The following is a 21,394-nucleotide window of genomic DNA, read 5'->3' as shown; positions in this document are numbered from 1 at the left end:
TACATTATTTATATTACAAAGAGCATCGAAGCAAGGAATTCTACTCGGTATTTTCTTTTGGAAAACCAAACATGCTTTATTTCATTTTTTTCACAATTTATTTAAACATCTCACATATACAAAATAGTGTGTACAATTTAATTTTTCTGCTTGTCTGAGAAACAAGGCTTCTTTTTGGTACCACGGGAGAGGATGAAAATGAGACTGGCAAAGAACAAATGCTGAATTTAAAGAAGAGGACAAGGTTGGGCAAGTAATCTGCATACTTTTATTTGGGAGCAAGATGTAAAATACTGATGCTAAATCAGATGAAAAAAGAATACACAATACAACTCATTACAGAGGATTATTTCTTCTCAAATTCTTCTAGCACCATCAACGGTCTTCAAGTATCTGAAATACTATTAGCACCTTTGTATTCTGAACAAAACAAAACAAGTACCTCAGCTCATCTCCGTCTAGGTCAGCACCTAATGATGTGGATCACACTCACAGGACAGTGTTTTGAGGTAGTTTCAAACCTTTGGAAGTTTGGGTTTTTAACTTCCCTCTGTGGAAGATATTCAAAAGCCACAAGTGGTGCAAATGTTCATGGTTTTTATTTTTCAGTTTTTATTTTGGTTTTCTTACAAAGGTTGACATTTTCCACAACAGGTTGTAAGAGTGTTGAAAAAAAAATTCCAAATCTTTTTTTTTGGGGGGTGGGGTGGGGGAGGGAATGAATGAAATCATATTGCACTATGCTCTGATCGATCCTCCTCCTTCTCTTTTGCCCACAATTTAAGCAAGTAGATGTGCAGAGGAAATGGAAGGACTCAGCTCTCAGTTAAGAAAAGAAGAAAAAGAAATGGCAAAGAGAGAAAGTTTTTTCAGATTTCTTTTCTTTTTTTTAATTTAGGTTGAGTTCATTTATTTGAAACAGACTGGGCCAACGTCCACCCTGAATTCTTGGTCGGCACCACCGATGTCCAAAGGTGCAATATCAAGAATAGGCAGACGGGATGGCTTATTTGTTTTGTATTCAAAGATTGTCTTTCTCCATTCATTCGTCTTTTTCTGTTTGAAAAGGAAAAAAAAATGTGTATGAATATATAAAAAATATGTATATATATGTATATATGTATATATGTGTTTAGGTAACATATATTTTTATATATATAAACTGTGTGTGTGTGTGTGTGTATTTATATAAATAATGTAGCACTATAGAGATAGTTAAGAACCACTTTTGGGCATGTTCATTATGAAGTGTGTCCCAGATCACCATGTTCGTCTTTGAAACAGAAGCATCAGGGGTGTCTTTATATATTCCAAGTAGGTTTATTGCTACAGTATCATTTTTGAGGGGTGTGTGTCTTGGTAGGGAGAGCTGGGTGGGTATGTTGTGAGTAAATTTTAATTTTTCTTCAATGTATAGCATAGTATAGAGACAAATTATATGCAGACAATACTATTAAGTCAAATAACGTGCATATCAGTATAAATTACACCTTGGGACCTTTTAACCTCAAGTAATTTTAAGTTCCAGGAAGCCCTCATCATTTAACCAACTCATGTTTAAAGAAAAACTGCTAATGCACAGCCATGGTATGTAGTTCAACTTTTCAGAGAATTTCCGAAGGCAAGATCCGGTAAGAGTTCCCCTGGACTTGCCATCTGAATTTAAATAAATACACTTATGAAAATGGATTGAATAAGGTAGGTCTCTCATTCACCTGTTCATGTAGTGGTCTGAGCTAGAACTGCAGCCCACCCCCCCTTTCCCCAGATGTTGCTATGACTTACAGAGCAGCCGTCCGCAAGCACAGTGTAGGTGAACCTGCTGTTGCCCTCGGCAACCAGTTCAACGTCATTGGAGCCTTGCAGAACGACAGCCTGTTTCAGGTCGCCAGTCTCCTCATCCATGTAGGCAATGCTGTTCTTGCAGTGGTAGGTGATGTTCTGAGAGGCATGGTTGGCCAGGAGGCGCATGAAGGCAAGTTGAGTGGCCATTTCCTTGGTGGTTACTCCTTCAGGGTTATACTCAAACTACAGAGAATAAGAAATGCTAGTTAAGTGGAGAGGGACTCAGGCACTAAGAGTCAAAAAAGAGATGGGGGAGAAAAAGGCTGCTATTGGGAGAAATGATGGACTCAGGTCTGAACCTTGGGGAAAGGATGCTTCTACAAAGGAAACTCACTTCCCTTGTCTGTGCAATATTAGTTCCCTAGAAGGCACATAGCAACTACCAGGCTGAGGCAAGATGATCTCAAAAAGGCACCTGTTTTAGATAAGCCTTTATGTGTATGTTTCTTCTTTAGAATAAGAGAGCAAGGAGACAGAGTCAGACCTCTTTATTTTTCTGATTCCCACCAGTAGGCATTCAATAAAGTTGGTGAAGACATTTGATTAAAAATTCAGAAGAGCACATGTCCTGAGACTACACAGGCATGGGCATATGTAGTGTGCGGGCTGGCACTTCCTCGTGCTGAATGGCATTAGTTTCTCCAGTGATTATCAGGTAAGTCCAATTTGAATAACAACTTTAGATTGTCTGGATATGTCCAGTCACTCCATCTTTAGTGTGCAGTCCAGCACAGAACCAAAACCCAAGAAGAGAGCAGGTTATTTTTAATAACCCCATTTTGGTAAAGGATTAAAGTGCAGATCATTAAACAATGAACAACTTTAATATTATTTAGTTAGGAGAGAAGGAGTGTTTGTAAGATTCCTCACCTGGGTACCACCATTGATAGTTTCTCCTAACCAGGTATGCTTCCTGACCTTGGAATTTCTGTACCATTTCTTGACTGGGATGTTTTCAGGTTGAGCCTGGATGCAGGTTTCACCAGTAGAGAAATCACAGTATACTTTGATAGCATCCATAGTGCATCCTTGGTTAGGGTCAATCCAGTAGTAACCTTTAAAAAAAAAACCAAAAACCGGGTGCCTGGGTGGCTCAGTGGTTTAAGCCTCTGCCTTCGGCTCAGGTCATGATCCCAGGGTCCTGGGATCGAGTCCCACATTCGGGCTCTCTGCTCAGTGGGGAGCCTGTTTCTCCCCATTTCTCTCTGTCTGTCTCTCTGCCTACTTGTGATCTCTCTCTCTGTCAAATAAATAAATAAAATCTTAAAAAAACAAAACAAAACAAAAACCCAGCTCAGAAAGCCTCTCCTTGACTAGAGCATAGGTTCTAATGATTAGTAGAGAAAGATTTTAATTCCCATAAGTAACACTGTATACCCCACATTTAAGAGGAAGAGGATGACTATTTTTAGGATTAGACAGTTCCTCCTCTCCTCTCCTCCATGAAAAATCAAATCAGAGTGTATTATCACGAAAAAGGCAAAAATATATATGAAGAGGAGCCTGGGACTAGATGCTGGCTGGGAGAGGAAAAGGCTTTATTAATTAGGTATGATTCCAGATAATGCAATTTTTACCCCAAAATTTTTCACTGTAAATGTCCATGGGAATGGACTTTGCAAAGCCCAGCTTGTGAGAAGGGCTGGTCCGGCTTGGACATCCTGACTTACCGCTGCTCCACTCTGGGTGGCTGAGTCTCAAGTCACGGCATGTGCGAGCTGGGTTCTTCTTTGAGCCTTCAGGGGTAAGCAGGGTCTCGATCTGGTTATTGAGGGATTTCAGAGTAGCATCAACTTCATAATCCTTGGGTCTGAGAGAAGGTGGTGAGCGAGGCTGGTCAGCCCTGTAGAAGTCCCCGTCGTAACCAAAGTCATAGCCACCACCACTTGGGCCAGGAGGGCCAGGAGGACCGGGGGGACCAGGAGGGCCCTGCAAAGGTAAGAGCAAGAAATAGGAGGTTTCATATTTGGTCACAATGAGAGATATCAGTGACAGCAAATTTTCAGCTGAGTGTTACACACAAGCACATTCTAATAAGTAAAAAAGAGTAATTTGATCCCAGGCATACTTGCAGGGACCGTACAGCTCCTTCTGTATGATCTTTACACAGTTTAGAACTAAACATATGGAAGCGGGGGGGAATTACTTCAATGTGTGGTCACAGCCGTCTTGGGCTAGTCTGAAGAGAATATTTCTCAAGCCCGTGATGCTCTTTATTATTTCATGGAACAGTACTTACAGCAGGACCTTGGCTCCCCTGAGAGCCACGGATGCCAGCAGGTCCGACTGTACCAGGATGTCCAGTGCGGCCGTCTTTGCCAGCGGGGCCGGAAGGACCAGCAGGGCCCTAGGGAAGAAGGACACCAAGTCTGAGTGAGTCAGTAAAAACCCCACAAGGAAGGAGAAGCCTGGGGCTCCCTCCTTGCTATAAGCTCGTTTTCAGAGAACAAGGTCTTTTAGGTTGACCTACCCTAGGACCGGCAGGACCCACAGAACCAGGTGCACCTTGATCGCCATGTTGACCCTTGAAAGAGAGGACAGGAAAAATCACACTTTCAGAACACTTGCCGACAAACAGATTTTTTTTTTTTTAATTGAATGGAAAACTAGTTTCAATGGACTCTGGATTGAGAAAATTGAAAATGTAAAATGGGGCTCTTTTCTCCCATTATGTCTATTATATTCAATTATATTTTTTTCTACAAGCTATTTCAGCTGTGCCATATTAGTCATTCCTCTAATTATATTTATTTTAAGTGGGGTTGAAGGACATTGTTGCCAGGAGATTTTAATATATGTATATTTCAATCTCCCTTAACCCGCACCTTTCTGTGTTGGGATGAAATAGCATTATCTCTGTGAGATGAAGTCAGCCAGAGAATGGGAAGTGAATATGAGTTCATTTTAGAGCAAGAGCAGTGAAAATTTGAGGAAGATCATCTAAGACACGTATACATGCAGGAAGGGCGCACTTTACTTACAGCAAGACCAGGAAGACCTTGCAGTCCATTGTGTCCCTTTAAGCCAGGAAGACCTCTGGGCCCCTTGTCACCAGGCTCTCCCTTATCACCTCGAACACCTTGTGGGCCCTGCAAAGAAAAAGGCACACAGAGACAATTTACCTTCCTTTGAAAATGACACTTTCCCACAAACATTGCTTAATCTGTTTACAGAGCGAACTCAAGACATGCAGAGGATTGAGAACCACATGGGTGTTTACAGCCATCCATTCCCCTGATCTGCTTTAGTTGAGCCCTCCCTTAAGTGCCTGGATTTTTGTGATTATTTAATACAAACAGGCAGAGGAGGTCTGGAATAGAAGAGACTTAGGAGCTAGTTGTAGCAATTCTCTACATGGACTGAATTTTTTGAAAAATATGAAGTCTGGCCTATACATTATTTTTTTCATGGACAGTCTGGACTGAGTTTCCTTAAATGTTAATCTGTGAAGAAATCTTCACCATGTACTTACACTGGGACCTCTTGGACCAGCAGCACCGACAGGACCCACAGAACCAGCAGGACCCTGCAAATTGGAGAAGCAAAACCGAACTGGTCAGCCAAGCCCAATCCCGCCCACCACCCTCCTTCCCCGGCTAAAGCCCCACAGTTCCCGAGTGTGGGGAGGTCAGAGTGAAGCCTCCAAGGAGGACAGCACCAAGGGACTGGTATTTACGAACTTACAGGTTCACCGCGGTTTCCATGTTTGCCAGTGGGACCCACAGGGCCATGAGGACCAGGTGCGCCCACAGCGCCAACGGGACCGATGTTGCCAGGGTAACCGCGCTCTCCCTACCAGAGGCAAAGTGAAGTTTAGTATCCAGCTGGCCTGGATTCTAGTCACTTTTAAATTGGAGAAAGACAAAGAGATGTGCTCACCTTGTGTCCAGGTTGACCGTCGCGGCCTGGGGGACCATCGTTCCCAGGGTTGCCCTGTGAAGATACCACACCAGTTAAGGTGCTCAGGGAGGCTCTTTACCTCACCAGCCCCTAGAGTTCAGCTCCCCTGTCTTCATCCCTCCCAGCCAGTCAGACCGACAGTTGGGACTGCCAGTTCGAACTTGCCAGGCTTGTTTTCTGAGACGTGTTTTAAAGAGCCATCCCCCCACCCCCCAGCCCAAGTAATTTTTCATATTTTCAATAGCAGGAATGGTCAGGACACATAGATATGATGGAGAAACAGACCGTCTTGTTCAGAGACTTGGAACAAGAGGAACTCAGCTGAGGACATGAAGCTGTGCACAGCGGAACACAGCTGGGTTTGATTGTCCAGACCAGGTGTTAGACTCACATCACGACCAGCTTCACCAGGAGCGCCGTTGACTCCAGGTGCACCCACAGCCCCAGGGGGACCACGCGCCCCAGGTGGACCAGCGATGCCGAGAGGTCCAGGTTCACCCTAGAGGCAAAGAAGACGAAACATTCCTCTTGTTGGACTGAGTGCAAATCTCACCCTCCCAGCACAATCCCGGCTAGCAGATACAGGCTGGAAAAGAGAAAGTGCAGTGCAGAATGGCAAGAAGCATCATTCGTGTTCTCCTCGCCCTCCACACTCAGATGGCCCGCTTCGTGTAATTTTGGAATGTTGCCCCATACTAGGTGAGCCTGGTTGCATCTGATATCGCCAATGAAATGAATTCACAAAGTTGAGAGAGTTTACGAAGATGGGAGGATTCCTAGTTGCTGTCATGTATCAGATTTAATGGAATGATTCAGAACTTCAGAGTTTCAGTCTTCCTACAGGATAAATGATGCCAGCATTTCATGCTGCAGGGGAGTAAATGCAATTAGAGCTTATATAGTTCTTAAGCATGTAAAAAGAAGAAAAATCATTCTGCATAATGTTAAGCTGTATCTTTATAGCGTGTGTCTAAGGAAGGTGGTATTAAAGCTTCTCAGATAAGTGACATGTGATCTGTATAAAGAAAATGCCATGAATAAAAAAATCTTAAGTGGAGTTATTCAGTGATCAATCTGTCACATCTGAAGTGGCAGCTTTTAAAATCTTTTATTATGTTAATGAGAAGAAGAATGGTGTCAAACACTCACCACAGATCCAGAAACACCTGGTAGACCACGTTCACCTCGAGAGCCTGGGAGACCCAGAATGCCAGGAGCACCAAGGAGCCCTTGAGGACCTGGGGTGCCAGGAGGGCCCTGAAAAAGAGGAAAGATACTATCACTGGGGAACCACGAGGTGGTAATACAGGTTGGTTTGGCAAGTATATTTCTTTGTACCTGGTTCCTCCCTGAGACCAATGGGACAAGAGTGAAAAATGTGACGGAGATTAACGAAGCCACCCGGGGTGGAGCAATGGACTTTTTACAGAATCTATGCCAAGAAGCAAGTTTTGACCTTGGCCTCTCACTGAAGGCCAGTCTCGTAAAGGCACATTTCTGAGTAACGATAATACCAGACGTGGCGTGTTTAAGACATCAGTAGCTTACGGAGATTGATTCGTTTATGATAGGATGGCCGTGGCAGTGGGATTCTGTTCTAATCCCAGGACCAGTGAGGTGCCATTCTGACCAAACAGTGAGTTCCTTATCGTCATCCCCGTCTAGGGCCTTCTAAGCAACTGCCAGAGCTCTGACAGCTCAGTATGTGCTGGACAGATTTCCTGGCTCGACTGAGCTCTCCATGAAAGCCTGCCGTACTCATCAACAGATATACGCCACCTGAAGATCTGCGTAAAGGCTTTACCGTAATTCAGTACGAGGTATTACCAGAGAAGAGCTTGAAATCACTTACAGCGGTTCCAGGCTCTCCAGAGGGACCCTTCTCGCCGGCAAAGCCGGGGGGACCGTGTGCACCGGTTTCTCCCGTTCGGCCAACTGGACCTTGGTCACCCCGAGGCCCACGGAGTCCTTCTTTACCAGCAGCACCAGGGGGACCAGGAGGGCCAGTGATACCCTGTGAGAAAATGACTGAGTCGTTTATTCTGTTAATGGTTGCCAACCCAGGAGAGAGCTGCTGAGGTTCTAGAGAGGAAGATGCAAATAGCTGAAAGCAACAAAATGATATCCTGGCCATTCCGGGGCCCTGCTGAGGCTCCGTCACATTCCCTCTAATGGAGAGAGGCAACTCCCTGTCCTCCTCCTCCCAAGGCTGTGAGAAGGTGACTAATTGCGTTCGAGGCTGTGGCATATGTCTGTGAGAAGAAATGCTGTGCTACCGGGCCCCTGGCATCTTGGAATGAGAACTCTGGAGAGTGAGATGAGTGGGTCCTAAATGAATGGGACTTTGGGTTTGGGAGGACTCTGCTCATTTCTTTTTGAAGAAAACCAATACTGGCATTTTGTTCATAATTGAGGAGTCAGATATGCTCTCAACTAGGCTTAATTAAATGCCTACAGGGAATGAAGATTTTTCTGTTATGAACCTGTAAAAGGATTCCAAGAAATCAACATCTTTGCTATTTTTTTTCCCCTGAAACCTTAACCGGAAGACTTAATCCTTGGTAATTAATTAAATTCTCTTGAGTCCTGACAGGAGAGTCTGAATCAGAATTAAATTAGAGGCCAAACCACCTTTAAATTCAGGAACAATTATACCTTAACAACGGAGGCAGAATGTTGGCCATAAAGGGTAATTAGATATAGAAATATCTGATATGTGACTAAAACTGTTCTGTTTTTTTTATTTTTAACGAAGAGACCATGCCCCTAAAAGGGGACTTGTGTTCACATGAATAAAAGCCTCTTAAGCTGATCTTATAAAATATAATCTGTGATGGTTTTGCCTTAATGTTTCAGGAAAACTGATTTCAGACCAGAAAAGTAATAGCAAAATATTAGTAGCAGGTTTCCAGAGAGTTTCTTGTCCGTTTCTTACTAGAAACAAGGCCTTTTGGCTAGAGTATATGACATAGTTTGAAGTGATTTACTTACAGAGGGCCCAGGAGGACCAGTCCGTCCAGCAGCACCAGGGAAGCCAGTAGCGCCCTAAGAAGCAAGCACATTCAAGTTCTACAGTCAACACCAACTCTAGGGATTTGGGTAAGACGGAAATTTCTCCTCTGGCCAATCCTTAATACACGTGACCGAGGACGGACCAAGGAGCATGTAGGACAGCTTCATACAGGGTATTATTTAACAAGGACTCCGAAGACATCCATGTCTGCACCTCCCTCCTGCAGCACGCCCCTGTCGCAACACCCGTATTTTGCATTAAGGCTCTGATGGTCCTTTTTGAAATGTTACCATATAACCTGACGCTTCTAAGAACAAGAAGACAAGACACCATGCCATTATTACACATTGGTGTGTAATGTCTTATACCATGCTATCTTAACCACCTGGCTGGGTACGAAAGAAATGAACACTGGAGAAGTACTTTTGTTTCCAGAGGAAGGTACAAGAACAGACCAAGAGTATTAACTGTGGTCCAGTGAGAGCAGGAAAGAGTGAGTGCGGCTCATTCCTAGGGATGTTCGGGTCCTGAAGGAGTCAGTGTAACAGCACTGGGTAGGTCAGAGAAAGGGCATGGTCAGGCAGGAGAAGGGGGGGCATCAGCAAAAGGACAGGGGGTACCAGAGAAATTATTTTTACCCATTTCACAATTCAACAACCTGGGGTTAACTTTGGTTATTACCTCAGGTGAGGCGGTAGCAACATGCACTGCATGAGTTCCAGTTGGGATTAGTAACCCACGATCTAACTTCAGTATCAGAATTCCTCTGAAAAAAGTGAACCTGGATCTCAAGAGTCTCCTGAGTATAGTTCAGAATGAACCAAAAATCTCCAAACTTTCAAGTTGTTTTTAATAGATTCTAAAGAAAGACATGTTATCAGAGTCCCTTGAAATACTCACAGGGGGACCACCATCACCACGACTTCCAGCAGGACCAGGGGGACCATTTGGACCCTAAATGGAAACAAACCAGAAAGACATGGGGTCTAGTCACAAGACATTTCCTATAAATGTTTCTTTTTTCTTCAAAGGTAATCATTCCCATGTCTATTAGAGACCAATTCAGAAATTAAGAAGGATGATCATCTGTGTCATGAAATAAATGTCCTTGCTTCAGTTCGACCACCCTCATGGGTTATACTAAAGAAGTAAGAGGAGATGATGTTTATGAAACTTTACAAAGTATAAAGTGGAATGCAAATGTTAGTTCTTTTTTTTTTTTTTGAATCATCTTCTATCCAGTATGTTCCTGGTACATAGCAGGGACTTGAGTGACCTATGCTGAATTGTAAGAGTTCACAGGTAATGACACAGGCCATGTTGACGACAGTGAATTCAACTTACAGAGGGGCCAGCGGATCCGACAGGGCCTGTGGGACCAACAGGACCGTTTTCACCCTTGGGCCCTTTGGTTCCTCGCTCTCCTTTAGCCCCAGGTTGACCAGCAGCACCCTGTGAGAGAGGAAGAGTTGTGTCCAGGTGTCCCAGCTCACTCTACTCGCCAGCTTGAGGATGTTTTCAGATTAAGTTGCGTCCTAGGATACTCACAGCAGGACCGGCAAATCCATTGGGGCCAGCGGGACCGACCTCACCACGTTCACCCTGGGTGGGGGGAAGGGATATTAAGAATGGCGCGGCGGTCTTAGGTTCATTAAGGTCTAAAAGTTATGAGTGTCCCAGATGACCCAGGTTTCCACTTACAGGGCTGCCTCGGGGACCAGCAGGACCAGCAGGACCAGCAGGACCGGCTTCACCCTATAATGGGACCAAAGAGGAGTCTGTCACATCCATGCTCCCAGAGGCGGTAAGGAGAGGGACCCGTGGTGGAGAGCACAACTTGCAGTTGTGTCCAAAGAGAAAACCAGTGCGCATCTCAGGGAGTAAAATAAAATGGATTCTTACTGCGCTTCATATTGTATTCATTTTGGGGGGAAGTGATACTGGTCATACACTTGCAAAAACACTATAAATCAGTGCCCACAAGATGAGGAGGAGGACATTTTAATTTTTAGATGGACACAGAGCTGATCTATTTGCTGCAATCTGTGCAGTACAATAAATAAGGTCTATTTTAAGTGGACCGTTCGATGTGAAATGGGCACACTATGTATTTTATTGATTTTTTACAATTGAAGTCTTTGAGGAGGCTCAGCGCATTAGGATATTGTTAATGGGCAATGGGGAAAGTCTTTAAAACAAATGATAGGGATTAAAGTATAGATCAGATAGCTGGCACATGTAGAGGAAGGGAAGGAGAACTTTAAACACACAGCATTTGTTTCCTGCGGCCCCATCACAGCAGATAGGTTTTTAAATAAGTAGGCTCTATACCAAGCCATAAGAATGAGTTGCGGGGGCTCTCTAGGGCGGGGGCAGGCAGCAAACCTGTCAATGCTGCTAGTGGCTCCCAGAGCCGTGACTCCATGAGAATGCATGCTTACCCGGTCACCAGTGGCTCCCGCGGGACCAGGGGCACCTACAGCACCAGGAGCACCCTAGCACCGAAAAGAAACAAATCTTATTAATTACACCCCTAGGCCATCAAAGGTGACCCCTGCCATTTCCCCTCGCTGTGCTCAGACCGTGACCGAATGCTGTCACTGCACACTCGGGGTGGACATGGAGAAAGCTTTTGATGCACTTCAGTTCTAATTATCAAAACCATTAGAAGCAGCTCTCGGGAGGAAAGTACCCCAGTGATCAAGGTGACAGGAATGTGGAAGTCAAGGGCACGTTAGGAATTGGAGAGATCTGAACTCGCTGCTCTTGTCAGGCTTCCTGGAGAGCAGCCAATGAGCAGCCTTGTTTGAAACCGCCAGGGCTAGGGGATTCAGAGAAAGGATGACTTTCAGTGTGCCAGAGGGAGGTGTCAGCTCTGAGGGAGTGAGGAGAAGAACCACAGCCAGTGGCCTGGAAGAGCCACGTTGCCAACTCTCCTGGGAGGGTTATTATCCCTTCATGGCACGATCTTTGGCCTCTCCATAGCATTAACAGCTAATCACGGAGGCTGCTCTTGGAGGGATAAATTCTTAGGACACATATTTGAATAAACGGCACCTTGTGTGAGGTTCTGGCTTCTTAAAATGCAGGTGTTACTGGTCTTTTTCCAAAGTCCTATAATAATCACTTAACGTTCTATTAAACCTAGAGCTTTTGGTTTATAGTTTGTACTCAGAGGAGTTAACACTGAGGAAGGTAGAAAGTTATTCAGATTATGCTTTTCAAAGGGATAAGTTCTGTTCAATCTTTCTTTTGGAATATGTTAAATGATCCTACTGTACATAGACCCGGGAAGGAAAGGAAGATTCTAACTAAACCCGGATCCTCCTTTTGTCAGTTCTGTCTTGGAAAGCTGCTCAACTCAAACCAAACGAAATGGAAACACAACAACAGTCTGAGTACAAACAACAACACTACTCACACGGGCACCATCTCGGCCTGGGTTGCCAACTTCACCTCTGAGACCAGTTTCACCCTGAAAGTATAAAGCAAGAGCAACTTTTGGTTTTCCGGCCCAATTTTCGGATCAAAACGAATCCACAATGCTTTTACAGAAAATCCCACACACCTCTAGTCCTGTAACATTTAGTCACGTCTTGAGACCCTACCCTTCTCTAGGTTGTTGAATGAGGGGAAAAAAAAAAAATGTAAGGGGAAAATAATTCAGGGCCCTCTCCAGATTATCGTGAAATATATTCTTTTCTAATTTCCATACACTCCCCTGCAGCATAATCAAGCAAGGTACAGATTCACGTGGACAGAATTCTAAGGCGACATCACAATGGGCCTCGGTGCCCGATCGCTCTTACGGCGTAACTAATGCAGCAGCACGGCTGACAGCTGTTCAATATAGCGTCTTCCCATTAATTAGGGCAGGATGAGGCATTATTGTTAGTGGCATTAAAATGAGCCTCATGTATTACTCAACACCATCTGTTTGCGTGAAATTCCATGGTAGCAAGGAATTTTGCCAGATTAGTGAGTTTAGAAATGCGTAGGTGCTAGGTGGCAGAGGGAAATGTGTAGAGATAGGTCTCAAAACTGCAGCAGACCACCTCCCAGGAACTGTTTTAAAAAAAAAAAAAAAACAACAACAAACCAGGCAGCCCTGGGCGGCCTGCTTGGCTCGAGTTCCTCCACAGCACGTGTTAAGGTGCAACAGCGAAGGGTACCTTTTCTCCCTTGCCTCCGGGGACACCGGCAGCGCCCCTCTCTCCTGGGAGCCCCCCGGGACCAGACGGACCCGCCGTGCCCGGAGCACCCAGCACACCAGGCTCGCCCTGGAATCAAACACACGTGAAATCAATTATGTCAGCGTCAAGAGAAGAAAATGAAACTCGAACTCTTGAAGGATTCCAATTTCAACATTTAATAGGTTGCATTCTTGCCTGCTTAGAGACACAAAGGAGGGCCATTGAAAAGCAGGGAGGCTGTAACCGCGGGAGACGCTCTTAATGACGGGGTGGCTGAAGAGAAGTGGGAGTGGGTGGCCGTGAGCTTTCTGTAACCTGCTCCCGGTCCTCTTCAGGCAGGCAGGCAGCCATGGAAAAGAGGAGGCCCGGACAATGGGACGCGCAGAGGGAAAAATGTTGGCCCACAAACCTTTCTCAAGGATAAGTCGCTCAGCCCACGCAGGCGAAATGGAGAGAAACCTCGTCAGCTGGGGAGATGTTTACATTTGAATCTCCTTAAGAGCGGGGAGTACAAGCTCCCACTTTATATAAAAACCCTACAATTCCATGTACTTCAGACCTATTGACTAACTTCTAAGAGAAAACCGAGAGTACTGTCCTCCAGACCGTGTTTCCTTTCCTATTTCCTCTCTCCCCCTTAGCTTTTTTTCTAATATCCTTCCACCTCCCCAAATAGCTTTTTGCAATAATCTTTGCCCACCCCCCGCCCCACAGGTGTCACTCCAGCAGGCATCACAGGAATTGCCTTCTCTTTATTGTGGTCAAAGTAATCCATTTTTTAGAAACGTGTCATTCCACCTATTTTAAAATGCAAACCAGATTCCGGTTTGAAACCCAGCTTGTCAGGCTTCTGTCTGGGAGATGAACGTATTGTCCAATTTTTACCTCTCATCATGAAAACTTAAACTACTTCTGGAAATTTTTCTCTCTGAAGTAGGAGAAGGTGAAACTTTGTTCCTAAAAATAGTGTCCAGTTGTTTGCGATGTTTTAGATTAAAATCCAAGTGTCAGGAGCACGATGACGGGAGACTAAGAACCATACTAACTCATTCACGGCTGTAGAATACTGGGACTTCCCTTCCTCTACACTAATTCAGGTCCACTGGAATCAGATTGTCATTTACTGAGATGGAAATCATTACAGAGTAGGAAATAAAAAAAAAAAAAACCTGAAAAACAATTCATTTCCTGTTGTAAATAACCTCGTTACTCTAGAGCATACTGGGCCAAAGCAGCAATAGAGAACAGAAAACTTTACCTTATTTCCATCGGGCCCAGGAGGTCCAGAAGGACCTCGGCTTCCAATAGGACCAGAAGGACCAGCAGCACCACTTTCCCCAGGGGGCCCACGCTCCCCCTGCGAGAGAGAGAGAGAGAGAGAGAGAGAGAGAGAGAGATTGATTGAGATGAAACTGTTGCGCTCTTCATCGCTTTCAGAGATTCCATTTTACACATCAGAGTTCTTACTTTTTAAGCCGTTGAATCCTGTTTCTGCCATTATAAAATTATAACTACTTTTCCTTAATTTCTCTACTAGCAAAATGAATGGATCTGAGGGTTTTGAAGGGGCGGGGGTGGGGTGGGAGGTCGGGGTACCAGGTGGTGGGTATTAGAGAGGGCACGGATTACATGGAGCACTGGGTGTGGTGCAAAAATAATGAATACTGTTAGGCTGAAAATAAAAAATAAATTAAAAAAAAAAAGAATGGAGGGGATGAGATAATCTCTAAAGTTTCATTCGGCTTTAATATTCGGGGGCTACAACTCCTAAATGTTTTTCTTCTAGAATATTCAAACTTGGAACTCGTTTTTTTTTGTTTGTTTGTTTGTTTGTAATAGATCCATAGGTAAAAATAAATGCCAGTTATGCATGGTAGTCATAGGGAAAGACTGTCATTTTAGAAGAGCAATGCTAGGTGTAGATAGGATTAGATATACTCATACCCACCCTCCCTTTTGTAATCTTATGCATTAGCAGTGTAACAGTTAAAATATTTAACAGGATATACATGTGTATGTGTGTGTGCATGTGTATATCAATCTCTCTACCTGTCAATCTGCATTTGTCTCAATTGCATGTCAGCCTCACCATGACAGGGTACTCCACAGGCCAGAATATTTAACATGTATGTAGTCCACATTGCAACTGTTTCAAAGGCCCTTGTTATACTTATGGTTGGGGCAAACTCATCATTCCAGTTATTCTAATGACCACACACAAATTAAATCTATTTTTTTAAAAATAAGAGCTGATTCATGATTTCCGTTTTAGACTTTGAACATCAATGCACATTGCAAAAGTGACTTAAAATCTTAGTAAGATATTACTTTTCCTTGGCTCAGTTTGAGCCACTTTCATAAATATAACTTGTCTATATAAATTACTGAATAGAATACATCTATTAGCTCATTTATGTTTCTTAGAACTGTGTGGTTTGGGGTGCAAAATAGGAGTAATTAAAAAGTCTACTTTCAATTTAGAAGTCAAATGTTCTCTACAGATTATGTTTGAGTACAGAAGAGTGTCAGGAACTTGTTGTAAGGTCAGTAGCTTTTAAGAGAAAGCACTACTTATTTTAAAAATACTTTGACTGAAGTTTATGAAAGTCAATTAAATAATACTTACTCTTGGGCCAGCAGGACCAGGGAGACCAAATTCACCAGGGAGACCCTAGGCAGAATATGATATAGAAATAAATCATGAAATGTATCTATGTTCTTGAAATCCACTTATGATTAAGATATTTAGATAGCTTTTGAAATAGCCAAACAAAGCCAGCTCGGCTCTAGCTCCCTGAGTATGTAAAAGTACAGCGCTATTAGGAACAAGAGAATTTTCAGTCGTATACGGACAGATTCAAAAAGTGAGAATGCCACTAATATCAAGGATATTTCTATGCAAGAACCTGGTATCAGAAAATTTAAGTTTCCATTACTTAGTTTATTACTTTAAAACAATTTATCTCATTTTATAATATGATAAATAATGATGAACAATATCAGACATTGCCTATTTTTAGTTGTATAACAGACTGCTTTCTTAATAGAAATGATCATATTCTGCACATTACCTAGTTAATCGTATACCCAAGTGTATCTCCTTTATTACTGACCAGCTGTCTCCTTAATGTGCCCCACTGTTGACAAAGGAGACCAGGCCACAGAATGTAACTGAATTGAGGCACATTCATCACAATTACCAGAGAAAATGACTCAGAACTCCTGCCCTGATTGTGGCTAGCAGTGTCATGTCTGAATGCCAAGAAAAACATTAAATGCAATTTTTCAGGGTCTAGTTTGGTGGAAAAGCAGTGCATTTACTTTTTCACTATGAGAAAGGAAATAATTTGCATGTTAACATTACCAAGAACAAGACAAAAAGTAAGGCTATTAAACGGAATATTCATTGATATATTTTCCTTTCATAATGCAGTGTTTCATTCAGTCTTTAAAACAAAGGAGTTGTTATTCCAAGACAGTGCAAGTAACTGGGTTTATTCTCTCCAAAGTACCAATGTAAGTAGAACACTATCATTAACATATGAAATACAAAGTTTCTTTTTGCATATTATAATTGCAGTGCAGTCCTAGGTTCCCTGGGGTGGGGGTGGGGGGGGGAGAAGTCCCAAATTTCCGTGAGCCTGCTATCCCTTGTTCTACTCACCCTTTCTCCTGGTTTGCCAACTTCACCAGCTGTACCTGCGGGGCCAGGCAGACCCTAGATGAAAAAGACCACAAATCTCAATCTTGTGGCTCTATTCAGAGGATTTGCGAATAATTGTTTTTTTTCTGGACGCTATCTGATATCGACATGATCACGAACTATTCTAGGTTATTAAGGAGTTACACAAAAGTTGGCCTTGAAAAGGTGGACCCTTCTTTACTTCAGTTCTGAAATCGTGCTCCGTGCTGGGGGTGGGGGGTGCGGGGGAGTGCTCTGGGGATTTACAACCAGCTAGTATGAGCAAAGGCAATATTCTGTTTGTCTCTGTTGACTTACCTGGAAGCCTGGAGGACCAGCGGGACCTTGTTCACCTTTTCCACCTTGGACACCCTGAAAGTAATAGTAAAGAGGGTCTAAGTAGAGATGTACGCCACCATTGCTGTCTGCCCAGACAACTTTTGCACAGGAAAAAGGAGACGGTCATTTGGGAGGACAAGCTTCGTTTGGGGCAGCAAAGGACGAGAATGGGAGAAATACTCACTTGTGGCCCAGGAGGCCCCTGAGCACCATTGTTTCCATCAGGACCTGGAGCCCCCTACAACAGATCACAGAGAGGTACAGCATTACCTGTGAGTTTAAGAAGACTTGAAACCTCATGCATTACTTTCTCAACACGTCCCATCTTAGCATGACTCACTGTGGGTCCCCTGCCCAAATGCCAACTTTTGGTATGGCTTGTGGGAAGTCCACGGAGGGAGGGCAATTTATGAAGGCCTGAGAATGCTACTAGCATCTGCATAGCTTTTTAATCATAGATTAAATAAAAATCAAATGCGTCCATAAATAATTTTGATCTACTACACATTCTGATCTGTTGGCGTTCCACTGCCTTATAAGTGTGGTCGAAAAAGAAAAAAGATATTCTGGAACTGTAAAAGGGTCTTTGGGGATGCCATTTTGCAAAGACAAGGACAGAATTCTATCAGATGGCCTCCGAGGACAGGTGTTTCCAGAGGGAAAGCTACGTGTGGGCAGATATGCAAAGTCAGCACCTACCCGTGCACCAGCAAGGCCAGCGTGACCTTTCTCACCGGGTTTGCCAGGATCGCCCTAGAATAAACATTTCAAAAAAGGACACAACGTCAAATTCACCAGGACAATTCTGAAAGGTCAATTTCTTGCTTGCTTTACTTTTCTTAAGGTCCTAGTCTTTGAATTCTGTCTGCTAGGGCACATCCCACCATCTCGCAATTCCAAGTGCAATGAGGCCCACCTACGTCCGCAGGGGCGCAAGCTCTGGAGGCGGAGCCCCATCAGGTGTGCAGTGATAGCCTGGAGAGCGGCTGCCACTGCACTAAGGGGCTTGCAGGGTTCTTGTGCTGAAAGGGATGCCCCGCCCTTGAGGTGGAGTGGACGGACTGCAGCCGGGAACCCGGGATTTGGTGAACGTTCGGAGGGAAGAGGGTGTGGTGTGCTTACGGTGGGGCCTTTGGGTCCAGGGAATCCGATGTTGCCAGGTTCTCCTCTTGCTCCAGCTGGGCCGATCGGTCCCGGCCTGCCATCAATACCAGGGAGGCCCTGAAAGCAGAGTTTATTTAAAGTTCACTCAGTATCGACCGGGGTCTCCTGACCTCAAGCCGGGGATGCTCCCATAGGAAGAAACAGAATCATCCTCGGAACACAAAGAGCTTCCTGGTATCAAGTGTCAATGAATTATGAATCCATTTTCCTTTTCTAAATAGGATGTCAGTACACACACAGCCAAGTCAATCTCAGATGTACCCAATTCCCTCCTTCCCCTCCCTTTCCAGACCCTCGTCACCCTCTTCAATTTTCCCTGCCATGTTTTTTTTTCCCTTCCCTCCTTCCCGTCCGGCGTTCATCTGGACTCCATAATTACAATCTATTACTTTGCGTTCCCAGATGATGTATGTGGCTGATATTTATTTTCAGTGTGTTCATGTATAAATAAGCCGCAGAATAGACTTGATAAGAGTGCAAGAAGTGTCCTTGAAAATATAATGGAAAATGAGCAGTTCTTACCATGGGACCTTCTTTACCAGCTGGGCCAATATTTCCAGGGGCACCAGGAAAACCCTATAAAGTAAATGAGGATGCTTTCATGTCGGCACTTCAACTTACATACTCGAGGCTCCAATTTATGAAAACCTCACAAAAGCGCTTCCCCTCACCCCACCCCCGACTTTTTCGTTTGTTGCCTAGGGTAAACCATTAGGGGTATTAGCCACTAGCTGGGAGGTATGAAAAGAGCTCTGAAATCTTTCTTCTCTCTGTTTTTTTTTTTTTAATACCTTTCCTTTCATTGGAGTTTAGTGCAACGGATTCATTTATGGAGATCGGATTCATTTATGGAGATCTCAAGAAACTGGGAAGCAACATACTATATAGGCAAAATGTATCATGTTCTATACCCCATAGTAGAAAAACAAATACTTTCAGCAAGCAATTTTCAAAGTGGATTTTTTTATTGCTACATTTGGTGTCTTTATTACTTGTTTATGGTACAATTACAGATGATATTCATCCATAAGAGATAATGGAGGCAAAAAAAAAAAATCACTCTATTGCTATGGATTAGAGTGTCTACGAATCTAAAGGTCATTTCTCCATGGCTAGTGTGATGCTGAATACATTAAAGCATTTTGTGATTGCTGGAAAAATGATTTCACTTATGAATCTAATACACTGATAATGTATAGTCCTAATACGTTTCATGGACACCTTATATAAAACTCACAAATTGAGATAAAAGATTCATGCTGATAGGAGAACCAACCTAATTTGGGTATATTAAAATAAATCTATTCTTCTAAAAACCTCACAACCATTGGATCAAGTAATAAATAAGAAATTGATGAACTAACCAAATTCGTAAAAATATCTCTGGGCTTTGATAAAGTTAAATTAAAAAGGCAACCATCAGCAAATCTACTAACAGATTTACTTTGGATGATTCTTTTTTTTTTTTTTTTTGTCTTCTAATATTAATCATTCCTTTCAGAAAGGAAACAGTGCCAGGTATGACTTGCTGCAAATCAATCTGAAACTTACTCGGGGTCCCATGAGGCCAGGCTCTCCAGGGCGACCAGAATCTCCATTGGGACCTCGGACACCAGCAGGGCCAGTTGCACCACGAGGGCCGGGAGGACCCTATTCAACAGAAGGGAGAGGGGAGGATGCTAAATCGAATGACAGCCCCACCAAAAGAAGCATCGGATTCCTTCCCCGGGAGTGAGTAATGGACAGCTTACCATGACACCAGCTCTGCCATCAGCTCCAGGAAGACCACGGGAACCAGGACTTCCCTGTAAGAAAGTACATGAAACAGGAAGGATTGGGAAAAACCCCTGAATCCCATAGGGCAGCTTTTACTGAGACATGGCATGCATGCAAGAAATCTTGATGCCTTGAAGGGAGAGACACAAACAAAAAAACCAAGCCAGAAAACTTCACCCAAACCTCAAAGGAATGCGAAGAGGAGGCATTCTACAAAAGTAGGTCAGCATTGTTTCCAGACCAAACTGAGAGTCACTGATTTAATAAAGGAGATGGAAAGCAGATGCTCCCCTTGTCCAGAAAATGCACTCAGTGGTTCTGACCAATTCCCAATGATTCCCTCAGATCCCTCCGGTATGTCAGGGTGTCAAGAGCATCTGGAACCTACTCTCAGCCCAGGGGGTCCAGAGGGGCCAGCGGATCCAGCTTCACCATTGGGGCCTCTCTTTCCTTCTTCACCACTGGGACCAGGAGGACCTTGGGGCCCAGCAGAGCCCTGTTTCATGAGAAAAGCAAAAGAGGAGAGAATAGGAAAAATCATTTTTATGTCATATCTAGCCAGAGAAAAAGTAATCATTTTTTTTAAAGTAAAAGTAGGACTTTTTAGATCAAACAAGTAATAAATCCACAAAATTCGATCATAGAACTACTTACAGGTTCACCCTTGTTGCCACTCTCTCCTTTGGAACCAGCTGGACCAGGCTCGCCCTAGGGTTCAATACAAAATGGCGGTCAAAGGAAAAACAGGTGTCACAGCTCTCTCACAGACAAACATCTTGGAATATTTATGGATCAAGATAAAGAGAAATGTGTGTCCAGGTTCACATTCAAATAGCTGACAGGGGACTGGCTTCACTGACCAGACAAGAGCAATACAGAAATCTACCTCACTGACCTCTGGGGAGTGTTCGAGGATAGCAGGAGGGGTGTGTGTGGGAGAGAGAGACACACAGACACATAGATGGACCAGACATGTACAGGCACTCTCACAGAAGTAATACACACTAAAAATGCTCAGGAAAGAAAAAAACAAAAATGTGAAGACCGCAAGAAGTTGAGATGGTGACAAAATGACAGCCGAGTCGGCCTTTCAAGATGATGGGAGCTGCAGTCATGACCACTTACCACTAGTCCTCTGGCTCCAGTAGCACCAGCAGCGCCAACAGGGCCGGGAATTCCACGGGGTCCAGGGAGACCGGGAGCGCCAGCAACACCGGGCAGGCCCTGTGGAGACAATGTGGCATGGTGGGTCCTGAGGCGCTGGGCGGACGAGGGGGCGTGCGCCCAAGTGTGCCTAAAAGCAGAGTGGCCCTGGGTGGCCAGATACTCACAGCAGCTCCTTTAGCACCAGTCAGGCCATTGGCTCCAGGGTTGCCCTGTGAGGAAGAAGAGAAGAGGAGGTCATCAGTCAATGGGAGTGTTTCTGTTCTTTGACCCCACCTTCACTCCTTTCGCCTGCTTCCACTCCATGAGGCTGATGAT

The 21,394-nt window shown here is 44.1% G+C and overlaps 1 protein-coding gene across 1 annotated transcript in view; it reads right to left on the bottom strand.

Moving 5' to 3' along the window:
- Window positions 1-580: 580 nt before the first annotated feature.
- COL1A2 (collagen type I alpha 2 chain) overlaps window positions 581-21,394 on the bottom strand; it is a 35,849-nt gene continuing 15,035 nt past the window's right edge. The window contains exons 18-52 of the mRNA XM_044246046.1: window positions 21,244-21,288; window positions 21,038-21,136; window positions 20,567-20,620; window positions 20,301-20,408; window positions 19,888-19,941; window positions 19,688-19,786; window positions 18,659-18,712; window positions 18,095-18,193; window positions 17,672-17,725; window positions 17,157-17,210; window positions 16,952-17,005; window positions 16,616-16,669; window positions 15,578-15,622; window positions 14,210-14,308; window positions 12,931-13,038; window positions 12,180-12,233; window positions 11,200-11,253; window positions 10,460-10,513; window positions 10,307-10,360; window positions 10,103-10,210; window positions 9,659-9,712; window positions 8,737-8,790; window positions 7,598-7,759; window positions 6,895-7,002; window positions 6,137-6,244; window positions 5,725-5,778; window positions 5,530-5,637; window positions 5,318-5,371; window positions 4,827-4,934; window positions 4,316-4,369; window positions 4,085-4,192; window positions 3,516-3,774; window positions 2,716-2,900; window positions 1,786-2,028; window positions 581-1,056 (exon numbers count right to left, since the gene is read on the bottom strand). Of these exons, the coding sequence (XP_044101981.1) occupies window positions 910-1,056; window positions 1,786-2,028; window positions 2,716-2,900; window positions 3,516-3,774; window positions 4,085-4,192; window positions 4,316-4,369; window positions 4,827-4,934; window positions 5,318-5,371; window positions 5,530-5,637; window positions 5,725-5,778; window positions 6,137-6,244; window positions 6,895-7,002; window positions 7,598-7,759; window positions 8,737-8,790; window positions 9,659-9,712; window positions 10,103-10,210; window positions 10,307-10,360; window positions 10,460-10,513; window positions 11,200-11,253; window positions 12,180-12,233; window positions 12,931-13,038; window positions 14,210-14,308; window positions 15,578-15,622; window positions 16,616-16,669; window positions 16,952-17,005; window positions 17,157-17,210; window positions 17,672-17,725; window positions 18,095-18,193; window positions 18,659-18,712; window positions 19,688-19,786; window positions 19,888-19,941; window positions 20,301-20,408; window positions 20,567-20,620; window positions 21,038-21,136; window positions 21,244-21,288 (3,210 nt within the window). The 3' untranslated portion in view covers window positions 581-909. The remainder of the gene's footprint in view (window positions 1,057-1,785; window positions 2,029-2,715; window positions 2,901-3,515; window positions 3,775-4,084; window positions 4,193-4,315; window positions 4,370-4,826; window positions 4,935-5,317; window positions 5,372-5,529; window positions 5,638-5,724; window positions 5,779-6,136; window positions 6,245-6,894; window positions 7,003-7,597; window positions 7,760-8,736; window positions 8,791-9,658; window positions 9,713-10,102; window positions 10,211-10,306; window positions 10,361-10,459; window positions 10,514-11,199; window positions 11,254-12,179; window positions 12,234-12,930; window positions 13,039-14,209; window positions 14,309-15,577; window positions 15,623-16,615; window positions 16,670-16,951; window positions 17,006-17,156; window positions 17,211-17,671; window positions 17,726-18,094; window positions 18,194-18,658; window positions 18,713-19,687; window positions 19,787-19,887; window positions 19,942-20,300; window positions 20,409-20,566; window positions 20,621-21,037; window positions 21,137-21,243; window positions 21,289-21,394) is intronic.

Source organism: Neovison vison, chromosome 4 (assembly GCF_020171115.1).
Source record: "Neovison vison isolate M4711 chromosome 4, ASM_NN_V1, whole genome shotgun sequence".
Classification (NCBI taxonomy): Eukaryota; Metazoa; Chordata; class Mammalia; order Carnivora; family Mustelidae; genus Neogale; species Neogale vison.
The sequence above is the reverse complement of the archived record's forward strand: the minus strand, read 5'-3'. Positions and strand labels throughout refer to the sequence as shown.